This window comes from Purpureocillium takamizusanense, chromosome 9, assembly GCF_022605165.1.
Source record: "Purpureocillium takamizusanense chromosome 9, complete sequence".
Taxonomy (NCBI): Eukaryota; Fungi; Ascomycota; class Sordariomycetes; order Hypocreales; family Ophiocordycipitaceae; genus Purpureocillium; species Purpureocillium takamizusanense.
The window spans coordinates 1,585,068-1,603,202 of NC_063076.1; the positions used below are offsets into that span (position 1 = coordinate 1,585,068).

Consider the following 18,135-nt stretch of genomic DNA (forward strand, 5'->3'; position numbering starts at 1 on the left):
CGTCGTGCCCTGGGGGGCTAAGCCTCGGGGCGTGTCGGAATGGCAAAAAAAGTCGACGCCTTGGACTTCAGGCCACTAATTACCTCAGGAAAGCTTCTACCTTAGCCGAGCGAGGTTGAAAGATTTCATTCAAACCACTCAGCCCTTCCCGACCCTCGAAAGCCTCCCCCATGGCGTCCCGCAGACTAGCTTTGAACCTGTCGCAGGGCCTGCGAAGCCGTGCTGGTCTGTCGGCCGCCGGTGCCCTCCGACGAGGTTTTGCGACTCCCTCCACCGTCGGCAAGACTCAGACCACGACACTGAAGAACGGACTGACCGTGAGCATCATGATCGCGGGGCCAATTGGTCCCCGCACGCATCTGTCCGGCGCGATGCTGACACGCAGCGTTACAGGTTGCCACTGAGCACTCGCCATGGGCGCAAACGTCAACGGTCGGCATGTGGATCGATGCCGGCTCGCGCGCCGAGACGAACGAGACGAACGGCACGGCGCACTTCCTCGAGCACCTGGCTTTCAAGGTACGGCACGCTCGGTGCCACGCACAATAGGAAAGCCACCGCTAACCACAACCCAAGGGCACTGCCAAGCGATCGCAGCAGCAATTGGAGCTGGAGATTGAGAACATGGGCGGCCACCTGAACGCCTACACCTCGGTATGCCTGTCACAAGGAAGTCTCGGTACGCCCTGTCTGACTCCATCATATAGCGCGAAAACACCGTCTACTTCGCCAAGGCCTTCAACTCCGACGTCCCCCAGTGCGTTGATATCCTGTCCGACATTCTCCAGAACTCCAAGCTCGAGGAGTCTGCCATCGAGCGCGAGCGCGACGTCATCCTCCGCGAGTCCGAGGAGGTCGAGAAGCAGGTCGAGGAGGTCGTCTTTGACCACCTGCACGCCACCGCCTTCCAGCACCAGCCCCTGGGCCGCACCATCCTGGGGCCCCGCCAGAACATCCGCGACATCACCCGCACCGAGTTGGTCAACTATATCAAGAGCAACTACACTGCCGACCGCATGGTCCTTGTCGGTGCTGGTGGCGTTCCCCACGAGAAGCTCGTCGAGTTGGCTGAGAAGCACTTCTCTGGCCTCCCTAGCAGGGGTCCTGAGAACCATGCTTACCTCCTGTCGAAGCAGAAGGCCGACTTCATCGGCTCCGACGTCCGCGTCCGCGATGACACCATGGGCACCGCCAACGTTGCCATTGCCGTCGAGGGCGTCAGCTGGAACTCGGATGATTACTTCACGGCGCTGGTCACGCAGGCCATCGTCGGCAACTACGACAAGGCCATGGGCAATGCTCCCCATCAGGGCAGCAAGCTCAGCGGCTTCGTTCACAAGCACGAGCTCGCCAACAGCTTTATGAGCTTCTCCACCAGCTACAGCGACACGGGGTACGCTACCAAAATAGCCTTCTTCGTATTTAAATGAGATATGCTAACCGACGTGTCTAGTCTGTGGGGCATCTACCTCGTCACCGACAACACCACCCGCTTGGATGACCTCGTCCACTTCGCCATCCGGGAGTGGATGCGTCTGTGCACCAACGTTAGCGAGGCCGAGGTCGAGCGGGCCAAGGCTCAGCTCAAGGCCTCCATCCTGCTGTCTCTTGACGGCACCACCGCCGTCGCCGAGGACGTCGGCCGCCAGCTTATCACCACGGGTCGCCGCATGATGCCCGGCGAGATTGAGCGCCGGATCGACGCCATCACCGAGAAGGAGGTCATGGACTTCGCCAACCGCAAGCTCTGGGATAAGGACATTGCCATCAGCGCTGTGGGCAAGATCGAGAACCTGTTCGATTACCAGAGACTGAGGAACACCATGAAGCCCAAGTTTTAATGGTAGAGAGCGGGCCGGCTGGGTTGGCAAAAGCGAGACTCGGGTATAGAGTGTATGAGATACCTTTTACAGGCCCTAGTGTATCATATAGTTCCACTTATTCATGCTAGGTATGAGGCATCCTGAAGTGATTTCATTTGTACAACCGACACCGGCGGGCTTCAGACAGATTGCAAAGCGAGCTCTCGTAAATGTCTGTGTTTGGGGTGCAGCGGACCAGTAGGCGACATAGGGATTGCATTCTAATGTGCAGTCCGGGCATTTCGTTGCTGCATGCTAGCGGAGTTGGGACTTGTTTCAATCAAGGCACGCACAGAGGCCGTGCATCGTGAGACCCCTGACGCGCAGTATCGAGTTGGGCAGATGGTTGTCTCAAGAATCAAGGCAGGGATCTCATAAAGTAAATGATATCCAGCAGCCGCCCTTCTCTGCGGGCTTGCCAAACGCCGGAAACGCCAGCACCGATGCTCGCCTGTCCTTCCCCAGTCCCAGACGATTTCACCATTACGCCAAGTCTCAGTCTACTCCTCGGCCATTTCCTCGTCCACGTCGTCGCCGAAGACGTCTTCCACAGTTCCTCCCTCGACCCCGTCGCCACCAACGTCCTCGGGATCGGGGCCTTGGACGCCCTCCATGGCATCTCCTCCCGGTTGTTGTTGCCGCCGCTCGTCGACGTCCATGTCCTCATCGTCAGACGCATCCTCGTCTCCCTCCCACAGGTCCTTGAGCCCCCAGCTCGTGCCCGTTAGGACGAAGCGCTCGCTGGGTAGGCGCACGCCCCATTCGTTGGGCACGATCTTGGGCAGCGAGACCTTGTTTCGATCGCGGGCTAGCTCCTGCATGTGTTCCTTGCTGATGCCGCCACCCGCACTTCCGCCGCGGAACTGATACGCCAGACGCGCGCTGATGGCGAGCTTGACGGCGTTTGCGGTGATGGGTGCCTCGCCCGGAGCCGTGGCGGTGGCGCCGGAGGAGGCAGAAGGCTTGGAGCCCGCTTGGGTGACGTAGGGGTCGCCAGCGAGGTGCAGCGCGTCGCTCAGGATGGACGAGGTGTGGCGGTAGGCAAAGTCGAGGAGAAGGAGGGGCACGCGCTGTTCGTATGCGGTGACGCCTTGAGAGGTCAACAGGAGTTCGATGAGGCGAGCATCGCGAGGACGCGGGTCCGAGGTCGAGGCAGGTTGCGACGCGCCTTGCTGTTGTGATTGCTGCGACGCTTGCGGCTGCTGTGTGGAGGCGGAAGGCTGGCTGGGCGCCGTAGCCTGCGTGTTCGATACGGTCTGTGACGTGCCGGCCGAGGCGGTAGAGACGCCGTTGGCCTGGGGTTGGCTCGATGCCATGGCGCGGCTGTTGGGGCTCACCGGGTGCTGGCCCGGCGATGTGGGTGGGTTGGGGAGCTCGCTATTCGGAGATAATTGGAGGTGTTTCGAGCCCTGTTGCGCTCCTTGGTGCGCAAACTACGCGCCTCGTGCTTTGAGTGCGTGGGCCAGGACAAGGGGTTGTGGTTGTGGTTGTGGTTGCGGAGATGTGACGGATCGCGGTGCGGTTGGCGACGCCCAGAAGCAGTTGGCCGCACGCTGCGAAGTGCCGGAGGGTTGCGCCGCGGGGCGTTGTTATTCCGTTGCGGGTCGCTGGACGGTTGCAGGGCGGGCGGCACACCTGCAGGCAGCACACCTCAGCACACAGATGTGGTGCTTGGCGGGCGGCCAATGGCGCGAGTGCCAATGCCCGTGCAGCGGCTGGACCTGCAACTAAACGTATTTGGAGGGGCCTGCCTGGCGTTGCAGTGACGCCGACCGACCCCACCAAGATCTTTTTCCCGGCCTCGCCCAGACGGCGGGACTGACTCACTTGGCTGCCATTCTCACGCTTGCATTCATTTGCCTTGGAACTGAGCGGTCTGTGATCGATCCCTCTCGCTCCGTCCGTCGCAGCCATGGAGACAGAGCTCCCATTGCCCTTCCTCGTCAGCGTGGCCATCCCTCCGGGGCTCGCCAACCTCGAGGGCCTCAACCGCGAAGAGGTGTCGCTCCTGGGCAATCCCTTCATCGAGGCCTCGCCCAAGATCCAGGACAAGCTGGGCCGCTTCTTCAACCGCCACAACTACGAATTCTGCGCTCACGTCGACGCCACCGGCCTTCAGTCGCCAGACGACGTCGTCGCCCTGCTCGACCGCGGGGCGCGCAGGGTCTTTGTCGCGCCCGAGTCCCTGTCCGAGTATACCGATCTCGGAGCCAGGGTTCTGCCCGCCGTCTCGACCCTCGACTTGTCGGTCGCTTCCAAAGACGGGCTTCTGGTCAAGGATGTCGACGTCAACGCTTCCGGCTTGGACAAGTTTGTCGAGCAGGCTCAGGCCGCCAAGATCAAGAACCTCTTCCTGAAGCCGGCTGCCGGTGTTAGCCTTGACCGGTTCATCGAGGTCGCGCAGAAGAGCAACGCCATCCCAGTTCTCCCCTCTACTGGCCTCACCACAGACAAGTCCGATTCATCTAAGCTGCTTCTGTCCAAGGTCATTGCGGCCTATTGGAAGTCGGACCGTCAGGACGGCCTCGTCCCCACGGTTGTCACCGACGAGGCGGGCATTGCCCTGGGTCTGGCTTACTCAAGCGAAGAGAGCATTGCCGAGGCCCTGAAGACGCAGAGGGGCGTCTATCAGAGCCGCAAGCGAGGACTATGGATCAAAGGTGTCACGTCGGGAGACACACAGGAGCTGGTCCGCCTCTCTCTAGACTGCGATTCAGACACCCTCAAGTTTGTCGTCAAGCAAACAGGACGGTTCTGCCACCTGGACCAGGATGGATGCTTTGGTGACCTCAAGGGCATCGCGGGCCTCGAGCAGACGCTCAAGTCGAGGAAGCAGTCCGCGCCCCAGGGCTCTTACACCGCCAGGCTCTTCTCTGATGAGAAGCTCCTGCGCGCCAAGATCATGGAGGAAGCCGAAGAGCTCTGCGACGCCAAGACTCCCGAGGAGGTTGCCTTTGAGGCTGCCGACCTCATCTACTTTGCCTTGACCAGGGCCATCGGTGCTGGTGTCAGCGTGGCCGACATCGAAGCCAACCTCGACGCCAAGAGCCTCAAGGTGACGAGGAGGACCGGCAACGCCAAAGGCAAGTGGGCGGAGAAGGAGGGCATCAAGACGGAGGCTGCTCCGCCGAAACCCGCCCCCGCCCTCGCCCCAGCCCCCAAGTCTGCGGGTGGCCGCATCGTCATGGAGAGGATTGATGCAACCAAGTCTACCGAGGCGGAGCTCCTGGAGAAGCTCAAGCGACCTTCCCAGAAGTCTTCAGAGGCCATCCTGAAGATTGTCACGCCCATAATAGACGAGGTTCGCAAGGGTGGCGACAAGGCTGTCCTGTCTTACACTCACAAGTTCGAGAAGGCTACGTCCTTGACATCCCCGGTCATCAAGGCCCCGTTCCCCAAGGAGCTCATGCAGCTGGACCCCGAGACGATCAAGGCAATCGACACGTCCTACGACAACATCTGGAAGTTCCACGCTGCCCAGAAGGAGGACAAGACGCTCTCGGTAGAGACTATGCCGGGTGTCGTATGCGGTCGCTTCTCAAGGCCTATTGAGAGGGTGGGCCTTTACGTCCCAGGCGGCACTGCCGTCCTGCCCAGCACAGCTCTGATGCTCGGCGTACCCGCCAAGGTGGCGGGCTGCCAGAAGATCGTTCTCGCGTCCCCGCCCCGCGCCGACGGCTCCATCACCCCCGAGATCGTGTATTGCGCTCACAAGGTCGGCGCCGAGAGCATCGTCCTTGCTGGCGGTGCCCAGGCCGTCGCGGCCATGGCGTACGGCACGGAGAGCGTGAGCAAGGTGGACAAGATTCTCGGCCCCGGTAACCAGTTCGTCACCGCGGCCAAGATGCACGTCAGCAACGACACGAACGCTGGAGTGAGCATCGACATGCCGGCAGGCCCGTCCGAGGTGCTCGTCATCGCCGACAAGGACGCAAACCCGGCCTTTGTGGCCTCGGACCTGTTATCCCAGGCAGAGCACGGTGTCGACAGCCAGGTTATTCTCATTGCCGTGGACCTCACTGAAGACCAGCTCCAGGCCATCGACAACGAGGTTCACGATCAAGCCATGGCTCTACCACGCGTCGACATCGTCCGTGGCTCCATCGCCCATTCCCTCACCGTGCAAGTCAAGACGATCGATGAGGCCATGCGCGTCAGCAACGAGTACGCGCCGGAGCATCTCATCCTGCAGCTCAAGGACGCGCCCAAGGCCGTCGACAAGGTCATAAACGCGGGTAGCGTCTTCATCGGGCAGTGGACCCCGGAGAGTGTGGGCGACTACTCAGCCGGCGTGAACCACTCTCTACGTACGTGACACCCCGGTCCTCCGCTCACCCCTTTCTTTCTGCTTTTCCGTCTCCACGAGCTAACGTGACGGACAGCGACATACGGCTTCGCCAAGCAGTATTCGGGTGTCAACCTCGGTTCCTACCTCAAGCACATCACGTGCTCCAACCTCACCGCCGAGGGCCTCAAGAATGTGGGGCCGGCGGTCATGCAGTTGGCCAAGGTGGAGGAGCTGGAGGCTCACAGGAGGGCCGTTGAAATTCGCATCAAGCACATGAACAAACAGTGAGGGCATGTCATGACACGGGCGGGGGTGGTTATCTACACACCAAGGGGGGCGTAGGATGATTTCAAGACATATCGTGTTATATTGGATCGGCAAAAGGTAAAGAATCAAGAACACAAGCTTCCGCCAGATCAGGTACACACGCCCCATTCATCTGAAGATCATGAGTTCAAATGTCCCTCAAAGTCGCCATCTCAAGAACGAGCAGAAAGAGAAGCAAGGCCAGAACCCAAAATCGTACTTCGTCTCCCCCAACCTCGGCTACTTCAGTTAGTTTTGTCCTCGAGCTGCACAGTTGTGCCGAGAATTGGGTCGAACCTTTTTTTTCCCTTCGTCAAAACCCTATCCCCCTCTAGCTCTTAGTAAAGGGTGATTTGCCGTACCCTTTCAGTCCGCAGCGCACGTTTTCCTGGTCACGGGCCGTGACTGTGTCGTCGTACTTGACTTCGCAAAGAACGGAGTTCTTCTCCTTCCCCTTGCACTGTAGCACCTTGTGTTAGTTTCCTCTTCATTCTTGCCTTTTCGTTTTTTTTCGGCTTCGGTTTTCGGGTTTTGTTTTTCTTCTCCACAGTGTTATAAGAGCATAAAACGTACACAATGCGCCGTTTCCTCGCTGCACGGCACCTGAAGCTCGTTGAAGGGACTATTATTCTTGCCGATGTATTTTATAGCGCAGTAGCACCAGTCCTCCTTTTGGTCAAAGTAGCACTTCTGTTTACTAAGGTATTAGAGAATTGGCTACAGGCGAGCGTTCTGAGAGCTGAAATATATATCTATATATATATAAAAGGGGGGGGGGGTTGATGCCGCGAGGGGAAGAGGTTCCTTGATACACGGGTATGTGTTTTCGTACAAGTGGTAAGGAGAAGAAAAGAGAAGAAAACAATTCAGAGCGAGGAACGAATGACGGGAGGGAGGGAGAACTTACGCCTTGGTAAACGCAATCGTCGCGGAGTCTCTTGTCCCACCAAAGCGGCCTCGGAAACTTGGAATTCCAGTCGCGTTCGGGGCGCTCGGGATGGTCGTAGCCGAAGACCGGTTCGTGCCTGTTGAACGGCTCCGGAGTCTCGCGCCCGACGCGGTAGACCTCTGGCTGTGTCGCCGCCGCTCCTGCTCCTGCTACTCCCGCGGTGGCGGAGAGGGCCGAGACGGCGACCACTCCTGCTGCGAGGGCTGACTTCATGGGCGTTACGAGCGGGCTGCCTTGTTTCCGAGAAGAAGCTGAAGCGGGCGGGCTGTTACGCCAGCGTAGTGTTGGATCACCAGGGAAGGAGCCCAGATAGTAGAAAGAAGTAGGAGGGCAAAGTAATATGGCGGCGGCGGTGGTGGTGGGAAAGAAATGGCTCGATGCTGATGAGCGTGTCTGTCACCCTGGATATATAAGTCTCGCCTGACATGTATAAACTCCCTCACCCTAAGCCTCATTCCCCCTTCTTTACTCCCATCTCTCTCTGTCTCTCTTCATCCAAGAGGCCAAGGCGCAAGGAGTATTACGCACATCACTGGCCCAACATATACCCTACCAACCGAAACTCACCTGCGCCCCTGTCAGCAGCCGGGCGTAGGCGACAATCCGAGCGCCCCCGTTCGTGCTGTCGAAATCCCGCTTGTCAAAAGGGAGAGTGTAGCGGGAAGGAAGTGGTTGGGGTATGAATCAAGTACCGTTGTCGCCGTCGTCACCTGCTGCTCTTGCGCCGGGCCCGGAGCTGGGTCCGTGAGCAGGCGGGCGCGACGATGGAACAAGCTAGCCGAAACTCGAGGGATTTCGGCTTCTACTTCTACTTCTACTTCTACTTCTCCTTTCCCCTCTTCTTCTTCATCCTCACAGGCTGCTGTTCTCGCGAAATTGACAATATTTGCGTTCATTTAAGCGATGGCGCGAGCAGGACCTGCACGCAAACCGAAAAGAAAAAAAAAACACATCTCAACGCGAGGCATATCGAAACATTCACTTCCCGCCTACTCAAACAGAAATCAGCCGCCCTCCTTCTGTCCCAACATGCTTCCCGTCAGTCGCCATGTAATTCCAACGCCACGCTATGCCGTCCCGTCTTAAACCAGTCAGTCTACCCCAACAACTACCATGTGCTGAGGCGCTCGCGCGGCTCATGCCTTCCTTGCTGCTGCGCTGCGCAATGCTTAGGCCAAGAATGCAAAACATATGGCCAAGGCCGCCTGTGCGGTCTGAGTGTGCTTGTGCGGATGAACTGCACAATATCTACTTGGCCGGCCCCGGAGAGTGTCGGATTTCCACCGGTTCTTCTACCAGCGTCCCTGGATCCGTCATGGCTAACCCTCGCTTCATCTGGTTGACGTTCCTTTTAGCTCAGTCTACTCGCGCTACCCCCCACGGATAAGTGACGAACCCCTGTGATTAATTCAGCCGAGACGTCCTCTTCCACGGCTTGGGGAGAGGCAGTCTTGGTTTTCTGAGCCGGCTGAATCACCGGCGTCTCATCTTCATACTCGGCCTCGTCTTCGTCGTCGTACTCTTCGTCCCCGTCTTCCTCGTCCGCGTCCTCTTCAGCGTCGCCCTCGATGCTCTCCATCGACTGCGCCAGGTATTCGTCGTCACCGCCCTCGTCCATGGACCCTCGCGAGATGTAGCTATCAGCAAGGCCGTCGCCAGCCTCTTCGTCGTCGTCCTCTGAGTACAGGCTGGCCTGATCGGCCGGGGCGTCTGGCTCGTCACTATCGCTCGCGGAGAACTCGTCGAGGTCCAGTGGATCGTCCCGCCAATACTTGAAGTCGGTGTAATCCTCGCCGCCTCCCTTGACCAGGGTACTCACCGGCGGGAAGTAATGATCCACGACCTCATTGATGTTGACGTAGCTCATCTTGAGCTTGTTAAGACTCAACAGGTCGAGAGACACCTCGGAGTTGGAGTTGATGGTGAAGATCCTCGTCCGAGGCACGTCGACCGTTCTGTACGAGATTTGATCCGTGAGTCGGTTGCCAAAGCCAGCGTAGAAGGCGAGGCGGTCCGGGCCGTAGAGATTCCGAATGTCCCGCAATGTAGCCATCTTGAAGACGTGGGGCTTTCGCAAATACACCTCGCGACGCAACGCCGCCATCGTCCGGTCCGGAGACAGGATGGTGGGCCCGGGGGGCATCCGACAACCCTCCTGAACGATGCCATTCAGGTATGCCCTGGTGGTGTCGGCCTGTCCGACAGACCGCGAGGTCAGGTACATGATGTTATAACCGTTTAGGGAGATGTCGCTGTAGAGCTTTGCGATACCGGCGTGGGTCCAGTCTCGGCCGATCATGTTCAGCACGTGGCCCAAGGCGTCCGACTTGGTGATGGTGCCGTCAATGTCCGAGATGACGACAGGGGTCTCCTCCTTCCAGAGAAACATGTTGGCGGAGCAGGTCGCGCGGTTCACAGTGAAGCTCATGGAGTTTTCGCCAGGCTTCAAATCCAGGGCCTTGAGCTGATCGCTTGTCAGACGCAAGGTCTTGGCATAGTTGCGGTTCGGGTCACCGGCCGGAGCCGACTCGGGCGGTGTTCGCGGCGGCGTCTGCATGCCCGACGGGCCCGCGTCCGATTCGGAGCGCCGATGCGACGGGGGGTGAGGGGCCGCGGTCACGTCGCTGCCATCGCTCTGGTAGCCGGGATCGGAGACGGCATCGGCAGCCACGGCCTGGCGGTGGGCCTGTAGAGACGATTCTATCGTCTTGTTCATGGCCGCCTGCTTCGCCTCCTCGCTGCTGTAGATCCAGAGATTACCTTCTTCGTCGAAGCCAAACAGGGCGCCAATATCGTAGTTGCCATCCAGCTCCTCTGACAACACCTTTCTGGCGAGCACTTCGGCGCGGAGCATGTCCTCTTCGCTGCTCTTGAAGCCCGTCATGTCCAACATGAGATCTCCCGTCTCCGTGACCTTTGTCGGGATGTTGGCTGCCGAAAGCTCTTTGGATAGGGTCGCGGCTCGCTCGAGAGCTTCCTTGGTCGGCAGTGGCGGGGGGCTGTGCGACCTCTCGGACAGGTCCACACTCACGCCTTCGGCGGGTCGGCTATCGTCACGCTCGGTGGCGCGCGCGGATTGCCGGAGGAGGTCATCGCTGTGCGGTCGCGCAAAGGCTGCGGACCAGTCGCCCGAGGCGGGTCGAGCTTTGGACAGGGCTGGAGAAGTAGAGATGGGCGTCAGCATACCTAGGCGCGGGTTAGCGAAACATATCCGACTGGCCATAGATGCTGCATGGGGGCGCACCATTCTCGCCGGGTTGGTGGATGACAGCGGGAGGCGGCCTGCGTTGCTGCACTGTCCCGTCGTCGAGCTCCAGAGGCTCGGGATCACGGAGGTCGGGGTTCGAATGCGTTGGGTGCAGGGGCGGGCTATTCGCGGGCGACACGAGCGGCGAGGTCTGCAGCGACTCGGGGATGTTTTCCGTCGTCTCAAAGACGAAGAAGGCCTCGCCCCCTTCGCCAAGCTTCATCGAGTAGTCTTGCTTGACGCCATTGACTCTAAACTCGACCTTCTTCTCATATGGCCGCAAGAGCGAAAACTTGCCGAAGCGGACGTGGAAGGGGGAGCACGAGAGTTCGCCATCCTCATGTTCGACGACGATGACATCGATGGCACCACTGAGGGTGGCCGGGTTGATGGAGTTCCAGGCTGTCGAGACCGAGTCGCTAAGATTTCGGACGTACTGCATTGTCACGGTACGTCCGGGTCGGCTTCGCGGATGATGCGATGGTTGACGAGTATCACAGGGTCTAGCTGAGGCGGCAGTTGGTTGGGACCGCGCGCCCCACGACTCTTGAGGCAGGGAGGAAGTCGCGGCGGCGCAAGTGGAATGACGGCTTCGCTTCGCGTCGGTAGTCTATATGTCTGCTCGGGGCAGATCCGCTGGTCGCCGTCTGATATCTACTGCAAGAGCGAGACGGCTCAGGGCCTGTGGGGGGGTCGGAGTGAAGCTGGGACGGGAGGAGGGCCCTGGAGTAGGAACGTGCGTGGGAACGAATAGCGAGCGGCGGCGATGGCCCGATCGATTGTCACTGTGCCAGGTGGTGTGCGAAGGAAGCACGCGGCACAGGATAAAATACGACAAGTAAGGAGAGAACGCTGGGATAGATAGTAAGCGAGGTCGAAGGACGAGGGGCGAAGCGAAGGATGCGAGGTGGGAAGGATTAGTAGGAGGTCAGGTCGGAGGGATGACGGCGAGGTTGGTTGGCGGCGGGTGGGTTGGTGGGAAGCGATGCAGCGATGCGATGGGAAGTGTGACGGCGGGCGTCTGTCCGTCTGTCTGGTTGAGGCTGGCGGGCGTCGCACTCCGCCCAACCCAAAAAAAATTCCCCAATGGGTGGGTGGGTGGCTTCCTGCGGCGACGGCGGCGACTCCAACAAAGAACATGTCCGTCTCGCAGGGACGGGAAGGTTGGGGATGGGCTGTCCTGGGCTAGGCTGGGATGCACCCGACGTACTGTACACACCTTAGTACTGTACAGTCATAGGTAGGTAGGTACCTAACAGCGGGCAGCTGCAGCGGGCAGCGGCAACGGCAGCACATGCATATGCACATGACGACGACGGGACTCAGGGCGGGGCGGAACGCGGAAGCCACCACGCCAGCCCACCGCTGTCGCTGCTGGCAGGTGCTCGCGGGCTGGGCGACGTACTAACTTAGTTACCGCCGCCGCCGCCGCCACCATTCATCAACTGATGAGAACAATGCGCCCCGCCACTGAAAGCCTTCGTACCCGAGGCCGCTTCAACCTGAAGGTTCCATGTTACCGTGTGTACTACTAGGGGGTCGTAGGGGCCGCTGGGCCAGGACACTGCACCGCACTGCACCGCACTGTATTCCTTCGTTGCTGGGACTTTGCCATGGAAGCCTGCTGCTTCTGTAGGTCCTCGTATGCGCCCCCCCAGAGGTCCGCCCCTCAGGGCGCTGGCGCCGAACCGGGGCGCACTGACAGACAGCCGAGCCCGCCGCCATTCAACGCCGGGCGGACACCCCGGGCGGGCAGGTATCGGAAGATGCCGCTGCACTTGGCGCGGCTGCCGAGCCGCGGTCCGGGTCACACCGTCATGTGTCTGCATTTCTGGAGAGCGAGAAAAAAACGATGAGTCCTCCCTTGACCGTCCATCACGAGGGCGAATGCCTGTTTCACTGAGAACAAGGTGCCAGCTGCCTTGCCGCACAACTTGCGTGGCCTACCGCGCAGGCCCGACCGCGATATTCTCTCTCCCTCTCCATTTCTTTCTCTCGCTGGCCATCAAGCGCCAAACAAACGCCCGAGCCCTCGCTTGACGCGGGCCAAGGCCATCATCTATCTATCTAGGCAGCCTACCCGCCAAGCCCCCCAGCTCCCTTCCCTGCCCGCGGCGGAAGCGAGTCGACGCACCGACAGGCCCCCTGGCTTGCGCGATCCACCGCATAGTTCCGCGTGTCACGAGCCCGCCGCTGGGCACGCACTGATGTCATTCTCTGACAAGTCAACCTACGATGAATGTATGTCCCTGGCGCTGCTGCTGGCGCGACGGTTGGTCGTGACAAGAAGAACGGGCGCGTCCACCCTCAGCTTGGCCCTACGCAGTAATAAGCATAACCAAGGTACCTTACTGTACATGTGTACGTACGTACGCCTCACAGCGGCAGAGCCTCCTTTCCTCAACCGCGATGCGGGAGGAGCTATGATGAGATGGGCAAGGGGCGTCCCACGTTCTGCAACGCCGCCGACGCGGCCAACGTGCCTCGGTCGCGCGCCTCCACCACTGCCATGCCATGCCATGCCATGCCGCCGGCCAAATGTGGGCTTTGGCTGCCAATCAGCAAGATGCCAATGACCCGTTTCACTCCAATCCTGTGCCCAGAGAGAGCCAGATCGGACGGGTCCGCGACAGCTTTTTCCCCCATGCATGTCAAAACGAAAAGATGCATCCCGGACTTGCTACCTAATAAGTTGATGCGTGCCGCCGATACCAGCATGGATGGCCTTGGCAGTTTCTGAGGCGGCCAGCGACGCGAGTTTGCAATAAGGGCCCAGGCGGCATTCCCCGTCAACATGGGAAAAATGCTTAGCTTGCTTCGCAGCCGCCGTCACTAATGGAGGACAGGCAGGCAACGAGACATTTTGCCCGTCACTAGATTAATCGACGGCAGGGACTGTGAAGAAGGAAGCCCTAGAGAGCCCCAAATCTGTCAGTGAAGCAGGCCCAGCCGGTTTGACGGCGACGAAACTTTCTTGACGCTACACTTGTCCCGGACCCCCTGGCTTGGCTGCACCTCAGTCATTCTGCTCCCTGCGCATGACGGAGGCAGAGGCGGTTGAAAAATGGCCGCCGGTCATTACGTACATGCAACTCGGAAAGACACGACGAGGGCGGAATGCCAATGCTGCCTTAGTACGTATTTATCGCGGCCGTAACAGAAGGGCGTGCACGCCAAACGAATGTGTGTTTGTACAAGGGTCGGTTGCCAAACGCCCGCACGCATGCCAAGTGCCTCAGTAGCGGCACCGACACGTCTGGCAGCATGACTACTGAGGCTTTGCACGAAGCACTTGTCCGACATCTGAAGAAATCGGTTAGAGATCCCCCAGCCGTTGCTGAGGCTGTCAGTCCAAACGACCTCGACCAGGGAATCCCCGCCAGCCGCCCAGGCCACACCCAAGCACCCACCTTATAGGGCCCGGCACCACCAAATAACTGAGCTGGAAGTACCTGTACCTGCGGGCTGTACCGGCCTGGCTGCCGCTGGCGGTACCTATTCGCACCTATGTACCGCCAGCACCACCACTGCCGTGGCGGCCGTTGCCCCTCCCGCCAATCCTGCGGCCGCATTGGCTGGGGTCCAGCCACGCACGGCACCTCCATCTTTCTCCATCCAAGCAAGCAAGCAAGCACCAGCCCTGCCGTCGCCATTCATTCAGCCTTTTCTCCCCATCTATCCTCCCATCTCCAACTCTCCCCCCCCCTCCCCCCTCCGAATCGGCCGGCACTTCCACGACACCAGCCAGGCTAGGCTCTTGTTACCTTTTGCCCTGTCGTCCACCTGCGGCAGCGCTCACGACGGTAGAGAATATGTCATGGGAGACCCCGACCCTGACAATACTCTGCATCGTCACCTTCGGTCTATGGTGGTATCGTAACCTGCAGTCCGGCACCCCCAGCAGGTCAGGCCACCTGCACGCCGGTCTCACCGGCCTCGCCATCCTCTACGACTTTCGTGGCCGGGCCCGGGACTGGTGCACATCTACGTACGACGCCGCCATCAATGCCACGCCGGTAGAGCAGCTCAAGATGGCGCTGACTCTCGGCGCAATCGTATGGTGAGTTGTGCCTTCCTTGCCTTCACGCCGCGCCCTTGCGCGACAATGCTGCCCACCCCTCCTGCCGCTCCTAAGCGTCCTCAACTTTTCTTGTGCTGACGATTCAAGGCTGCTCCATCGATCATGGCAAACTCTCTGGAAGCCCGTGCCAGAGCTCGTCAATATCCTCGGCGTCGACATACCACTCCCTCCCGATGTCTGCCTCGCCGGAATAGGAGCAGATTCCGCGACCCTGAGCTGGACGCGGCCGACATACCGTCCCGTCCAGAGATATCTGATACAAGTGAATGGAGTCCTTGGTCAGTACATCACCTATAGGTCTTTGCTTTGCCTCTGAGAGGCGCGCCGCTGACCCAAGCGCAACAGTGGGAGAGTCGCCAGCGAACGAAACGGCCATCACCGTCACAGGGCTGAAGCCAAGCCACTTCTACAATATCCGAGTCGTCGCGGTCGGTCAGAACAACTTTCGCACGGGCAGCCCCCTCATACGTCTTAAAACCTTTGGCAAAGATGGGAGGCCGCAACTGGGCAACTCGCGGTTGCCTACGAGCTTTGTTGACCCCGACCACCCCCGAGAGAGCGGCAACGAGAGCGATAACTCCGACAGGCCCGCGCTCCCATTCCCGGCGGTCGAGGCCGCGGCGGTCCTGGATACCGGTGCCACGGCTGCTTCCCGGGATACCGGGCCAGTCATATCTGGACAGCGTCGGAATACCGTAAATCGACGGCATTCACCATCCGTGGCCAGCACCGATCAGCCTCAAATAAAGCCGCCTGTGCCATCCGAGATGGAGATGTCCTTGGCCGAGCTCAACGAAAAGTTCGAAAGCATCAGAAAAGAGATCGAGGACACACAGGTCCTGTACGCCAAGGACGAGGCAGAGTCGCAACAACAAGAGGAGGAGTTGAGGAGAGAAAAGGACCGCAAGCGCCAAGTCCTCAAGGAGAAGGAAGAGCAGACGACACAGCTCAGGGCCATGATACGGTCCACCATGGAACAAATGCGGGCCGCAGAAAAGGAACGAGCAAAAATGGAGCAGCAACTGAAGGACAAGGAGTCCAAGAAGACCAAGGTTAGGGATACCATCGCAAAATACGAACACGAGGTGGAGAGAATGAGACGCGAACGCGAGGGCTTTGACGCCCAGAAGACCGAACTCGCCAAAACCCGCGACAGGGACGTTGAGAAGCTCGATCAAGACAACACGGAACTTCAGGAGAATTGCGCCGCGCTAGAGGCAGAGCTAAAGGACAAGGGCAAGCAATTGCAGGACCTCAAGGATGCTAGAAAGCTACTCACCGGTGCCGACGACGAGCAATGGAAAGAGGAGGACATGCAGATGAGGCGTGAGTGGGAACTTAGGAGGCGCGATATGCACGCCCGACTCGTTACCGACACCAAGACTGGCCACGTTTTGGGACAGCAGATTAGGGGAGCCCTGGAACCGCTGTACAGCCTGCAGCAACAGACCGGTGCCGCATACTACGGCGCCCCAGGCGCCTCCAACATGGACTTTGACTTGCCGCCGTCTGCCCAGCGCAAGAGGCTGAGTCACGGTAGCAACACTTTCCCGGCCACGAGTCTTCCATCTCCAGAGCGTCTTCCTCCAGCTGAGCCCAACTTCCAAACCTCCATTGGATTTGGCAACCCCAGTTTCGCCCACGGACTGTTCATGGACATTGCGGGTGATGGTACCAACGAAGCACAGACGGAGGCCGAGCTTAAGGCCACCGGTGGTCCGCTGAGTCCCTCGGCGCAGACTCTGCTTCCGTCGAACATTTTCGAAGAGAGCGAGGATGCGGACACGATGGAGCCCAGAAGCCCCATCTTGCCAGAGCCCATCACCGCGGGCGAGGACGGGCCGTCGTATGGGCCGCAATCGCCGGCGTCGTCAATCATGTCTTTTCCCGTCTTCTCAAGCCCACAGGGTTCCTCGCAGCATCTGCCTTTCCCGCCATACACGGACAACAGTGACCGGAACTCGCTGCACATGAACTCGTCGCCGCCGCCGCCTATTCCCGCTGGCCATAAGATTGCCAGCTTCCTCTCAACCTTTCAGCGCAATCGGGGCTCCAGGGCATCAGACGAAGGGGGTCCGCCGATCGGCACGTTGAAGCCCGGGCAAAGCCAGTCTTTTCCGACTGTGTCTGAGGAAAATGAGCCTGTGGTAACCCGACGGCGGCTTAATTTTCCATCTTGGATGAACCGCAATTCTGTTGGGCCAGACACCGGGACGCCGGGCCCCCCTATCACGGTCTCGAGACCTTTGTCTGCGTGGCGGCTTAGGGGCTCGCCATCTGCGGCGTTCCCAGACCGCGATCGCGAGCTGTCTCGGCCAGCCTCGATAGCGTCCACGGAATTGCCTCGGCCCTCAACAGACAGCGGTTCCATCTGGGGTGCACCCGGCGAGGCCCTCGGTCTAGGCAAGAACCGATTGTGGTCACCGAACGACGGTCGTTGGGCCTCTCGGAGTGGCTCTAGGCGCCCATCGCTGCAAGGGTCCAACCCCCTGACGACGACTCTTGCGTCCGCGGATGACGAGATCTTGGACGATGACGACCTGCTGGACCCGCACACGATGCCTAGTCAGGTGGGCGTCATTGGGTCGCGGCCCCCTGGCTCTTCCAAGTCCATGAGCCAACGCCTGAATCCCAATGCTCCTACTTTTATGGGCAACATGGGCAATATCTTTAGAAAAGATAGGGACAAGGAAAAGGATCGTACCAAGGACAAGGGCAAGAGCTCGACGGTGGGCACTCCGAGCATAGAGCTGCCACCGAGCTTCGACGACTCGCCGTCGGACTCCCGGATGTCGCGAGACACGCAGTCAGTCCACACGCAGCCGTCAGTCTCGGAGTCTCATGAGTCGCTGCAGCTCGACTCAGCAGTGTCGAACACGGCGTCGGAGACGAACCTGGCGGCGACGCACTCGAAGGACCCTGAAAATGTTGTTAAGAAACTATTCCGTAAAGGGAGTTCCAGCAAGTTCAGCCTGTCCTCGAGGCTGGGCAAGGACTCTGGCTTGTTCAAGAAGACTCCCGGCAGCGCCAGCAACTCGGACAAGAACATGTCGGCCGAGCACAGGTCTAGCCTGGGCGACTTGGACGACCTCGGGGAGGACGTGGCCATACTGGGCCGCAGCTATGACAGCATGGCGAGTAGCCCATCGTTAGGCCCATCCAAGTCGAAGGAGAGTCGGGAAGGCGGCAGGATGAGTTCGTGGCGCTTCTCCATGTCTTCAATTAAGAAGAAGGGCAAGGATACGCCGGCGAAGGAAAAGGAGAGTCTAGAAATGGACAGACCCCAGGAGGACGAGTAGCGAGGGGCTGGCTGGCGGGCTCTCTCAAATATCTGGCCTACAGCGTCTGACAGCGCAGTTCCAATAGACCTTACAATGCAGCTGCTACTTACTCATGGACCGT

At 59.6% G+C, this 18,135-nt stretch overlaps 6 protein-coding genes across 6 annotated transcripts; 3 read left to right on the plus strand and 3 right to left on the minus strand.

Annotated features, from left to right (window-relative positions):
* The first annotated feature begins 77 nt into the window (after positions 1-77).
* Positions 78-2,230, plus strand: MAS1 (Mitochondrial processing peptidase). The gene is made up of 5 exons (XM_047990966.1): positions 78-317; positions 394-519; positions 577-654; positions 708-1,393; positions 1,454-2,230. Exons 1-5 carry the CDS (start codon positions 171-173, stop codon positions 1,839-1,841), a joined length of 1,425 nt encoding a protein of 474 aa, XP_047846976.1. The 5' UTR covers positions 78-170; the 3' UTR covers positions 1,842-2,230.
* Positions 2,214-3,378, minus strand: TAF9 (Transcription initiation factor TFIID subunit 9). Its single transcript, XM_047990967.1, has one exon. It carries the CDS (start codon positions 3,176-3,178, stop codon positions 2,363-2,365), a length of 816 nt encoding a protein of 271 aa, XP_047846977.1. The 5' UTR covers positions 3,179-3,378; the 3' UTR covers positions 2,214-2,362.
* A 269-nt stretch (positions 3,379-3,647) lies between these two features.
* HIS4 (trifunctional histidinol dehydrogenase) lies at positions 3,648-7,015 on the plus strand. Its single transcript, XM_047990968.1, has 2 exons — positions 3,648-6,169; positions 6,245-7,015. The coding sequence occupies exons 1-2, from the start codon at positions 3,775-3,777 to the stop codon at positions 6,436-6,438; spliced, it is 2,589 nt and encodes an 862-aa protein (XP_047846978.1). The 5' UTR covers positions 3,648-3,774; the 3' UTR covers positions 6,439-7,015.
* Positions 6,499-7,785, minus strand: JDV02_009316 (uncharacterized protein). The gene is made up of 4 exons (XM_047990969.1): positions 7,364-7,785; positions 7,030-7,146; positions 6,754-6,916; positions 6,499-6,696 (listed from the first exon to the last, which is right to left on the minus strand). The coding sequence occupies exons 1-3, from the start codon at positions 7,616-7,618 to the stop codon at positions 6,788-6,790; spliced, it is 501 nt and encodes a 166-aa protein (XP_047846979.1). The 5' UTR covers positions 7,619-7,785; the 3' UTR covers positions 6,499-6,696; positions 6,754-6,787.
* Positions 7,786-8,062: 277 nt separating this feature from the next.
* Positions 8,063-11,645, minus strand: ned1 (Phosphatidate phosphatase). Its single transcript, XM_047990970.1, has 2 exons — positions 10,650-11,645; positions 8,063-10,591 (listed from the first exon to the last, which is right to left on the minus strand). The coding sequence occupies exons 1-2, from the start codon at positions 11,092-11,094 to the stop codon at positions 8,757-8,759; spliced, it is 2,280 nt and encodes a 759-aa protein (XP_047846980.1). The 5' UTR covers positions 11,095-11,645; the 3' UTR covers positions 8,063-8,756.
* Positions 11,646-14,321: 2,676 nt separating this feature from the next.
* Positions 14,322-18,114, plus strand: JDV02_009318 (uncharacterized protein). Its single transcript, XM_047990971.1, has 3 exons — positions 14,322-14,712; positions 14,821-15,011; positions 15,079-18,114. The coding sequence occupies exons 1-3, from the start codon at positions 14,465-14,467 to the stop codon at positions 18,030-18,032; spliced, it is 3,393 nt and encodes a 1,130-aa protein (XP_047846981.1). The 5' UTR covers positions 14,322-14,464; the 3' UTR covers positions 18,033-18,114.
* The last annotated feature ends 21 nt before the right edge of the window (positions 18,115-18,135 follow it).

Coding starts and splice junctions, on each gene's coding strand:
- MAS1 (XM_047990966.1), top strand. CDS start 171: ATGGCGTCCCGCAGACTAGCTTTGAACCTGTCGCAGGGCCTGCGAAGC. Junction 655..707: donor ACCTGAACGCCTACACCTCG/GTATGCCTGTCA, acceptor TCCATCATATAG/CGCGAAAACACCGTCTACTT. Junction 1,394..1,453: donor ACCAGCTACAGCGACACGGG/GTACGCTACCAA, acceptor CGACGTGTCTAG/TCTGTGGGGCATCTACCTCG.
- TAF9 (XM_047990967.1), bottom strand. CDS start 3,178: ATGGCATCGAGCCAACCCCAGGCCAACGGCGTCTCTACCGCCTCGGCC.
- HIS4 (XM_047990968.1), top strand. CDS start 3,775: ATGGAGACAGAGCTCCCATTGCCCTTCCTCGTCAGCGTGGCCATCCCT. Junction 6,170..6,244: donor CGGCGTGAACCACTCTCTAC/GTACGTGACACC, acceptor CGTGACGGACAG/CGACATACGGCTTCGCCAAG.
- JDV02_009316 (XM_047990969.1), bottom strand. CDS start 7,618: ATGAAGTCAGCCCTCGCAGCAGGAGTGGTCGCCGTCTCGGCCCTCTCC. Junction 7,147..7,363: donor ACGATTGCGTTTACCAAGGC/GTAAGTTCTCCC, acceptor CTTAGTAAACAG/AAGTGCTACTTTGACCAAAA. Junction 6,917..7,029: donor GCGAGGAAACGGCGCATTGT/GTACGTTTTATG, acceptor AAGGTGCTACAG/TGCAAGGGGAAGGAGAAGAA.
- ned1 (XM_047990970.1), bottom strand. CDS start 11,094: ATGCAGTACGTCCGAAATCTTAGCGACTCGGTCTCGACAGCCTGGAAC. Junction 10,592..10,649: donor CCACCAACCCGGCGAGAATG/GTGCGCCCCCAT, acceptor ACCCGCGCCTAG/GTATGCTGACGCCCATCTCT.
- JDV02_009318 (XM_047990971.1), top strand. CDS start 14,465: ATGTCATGGGAGACCCCGACCCTGACAATACTCTGCATCGTCACCTTC. Junction 14,713..14,820: donor ACTCTCGGCGCAATCGTATG/GTGAGTTGTGCC, acceptor TGACGATTCAAG/GCTGCTCCATCGATCATGGC. Junction 15,012..15,078: donor ACAAGTGAATGGAGTCCTTG/GTCAGTACATCA, acceptor CAAGCGCAACAG/TGGGAGAGTCGCCAGCGAAC.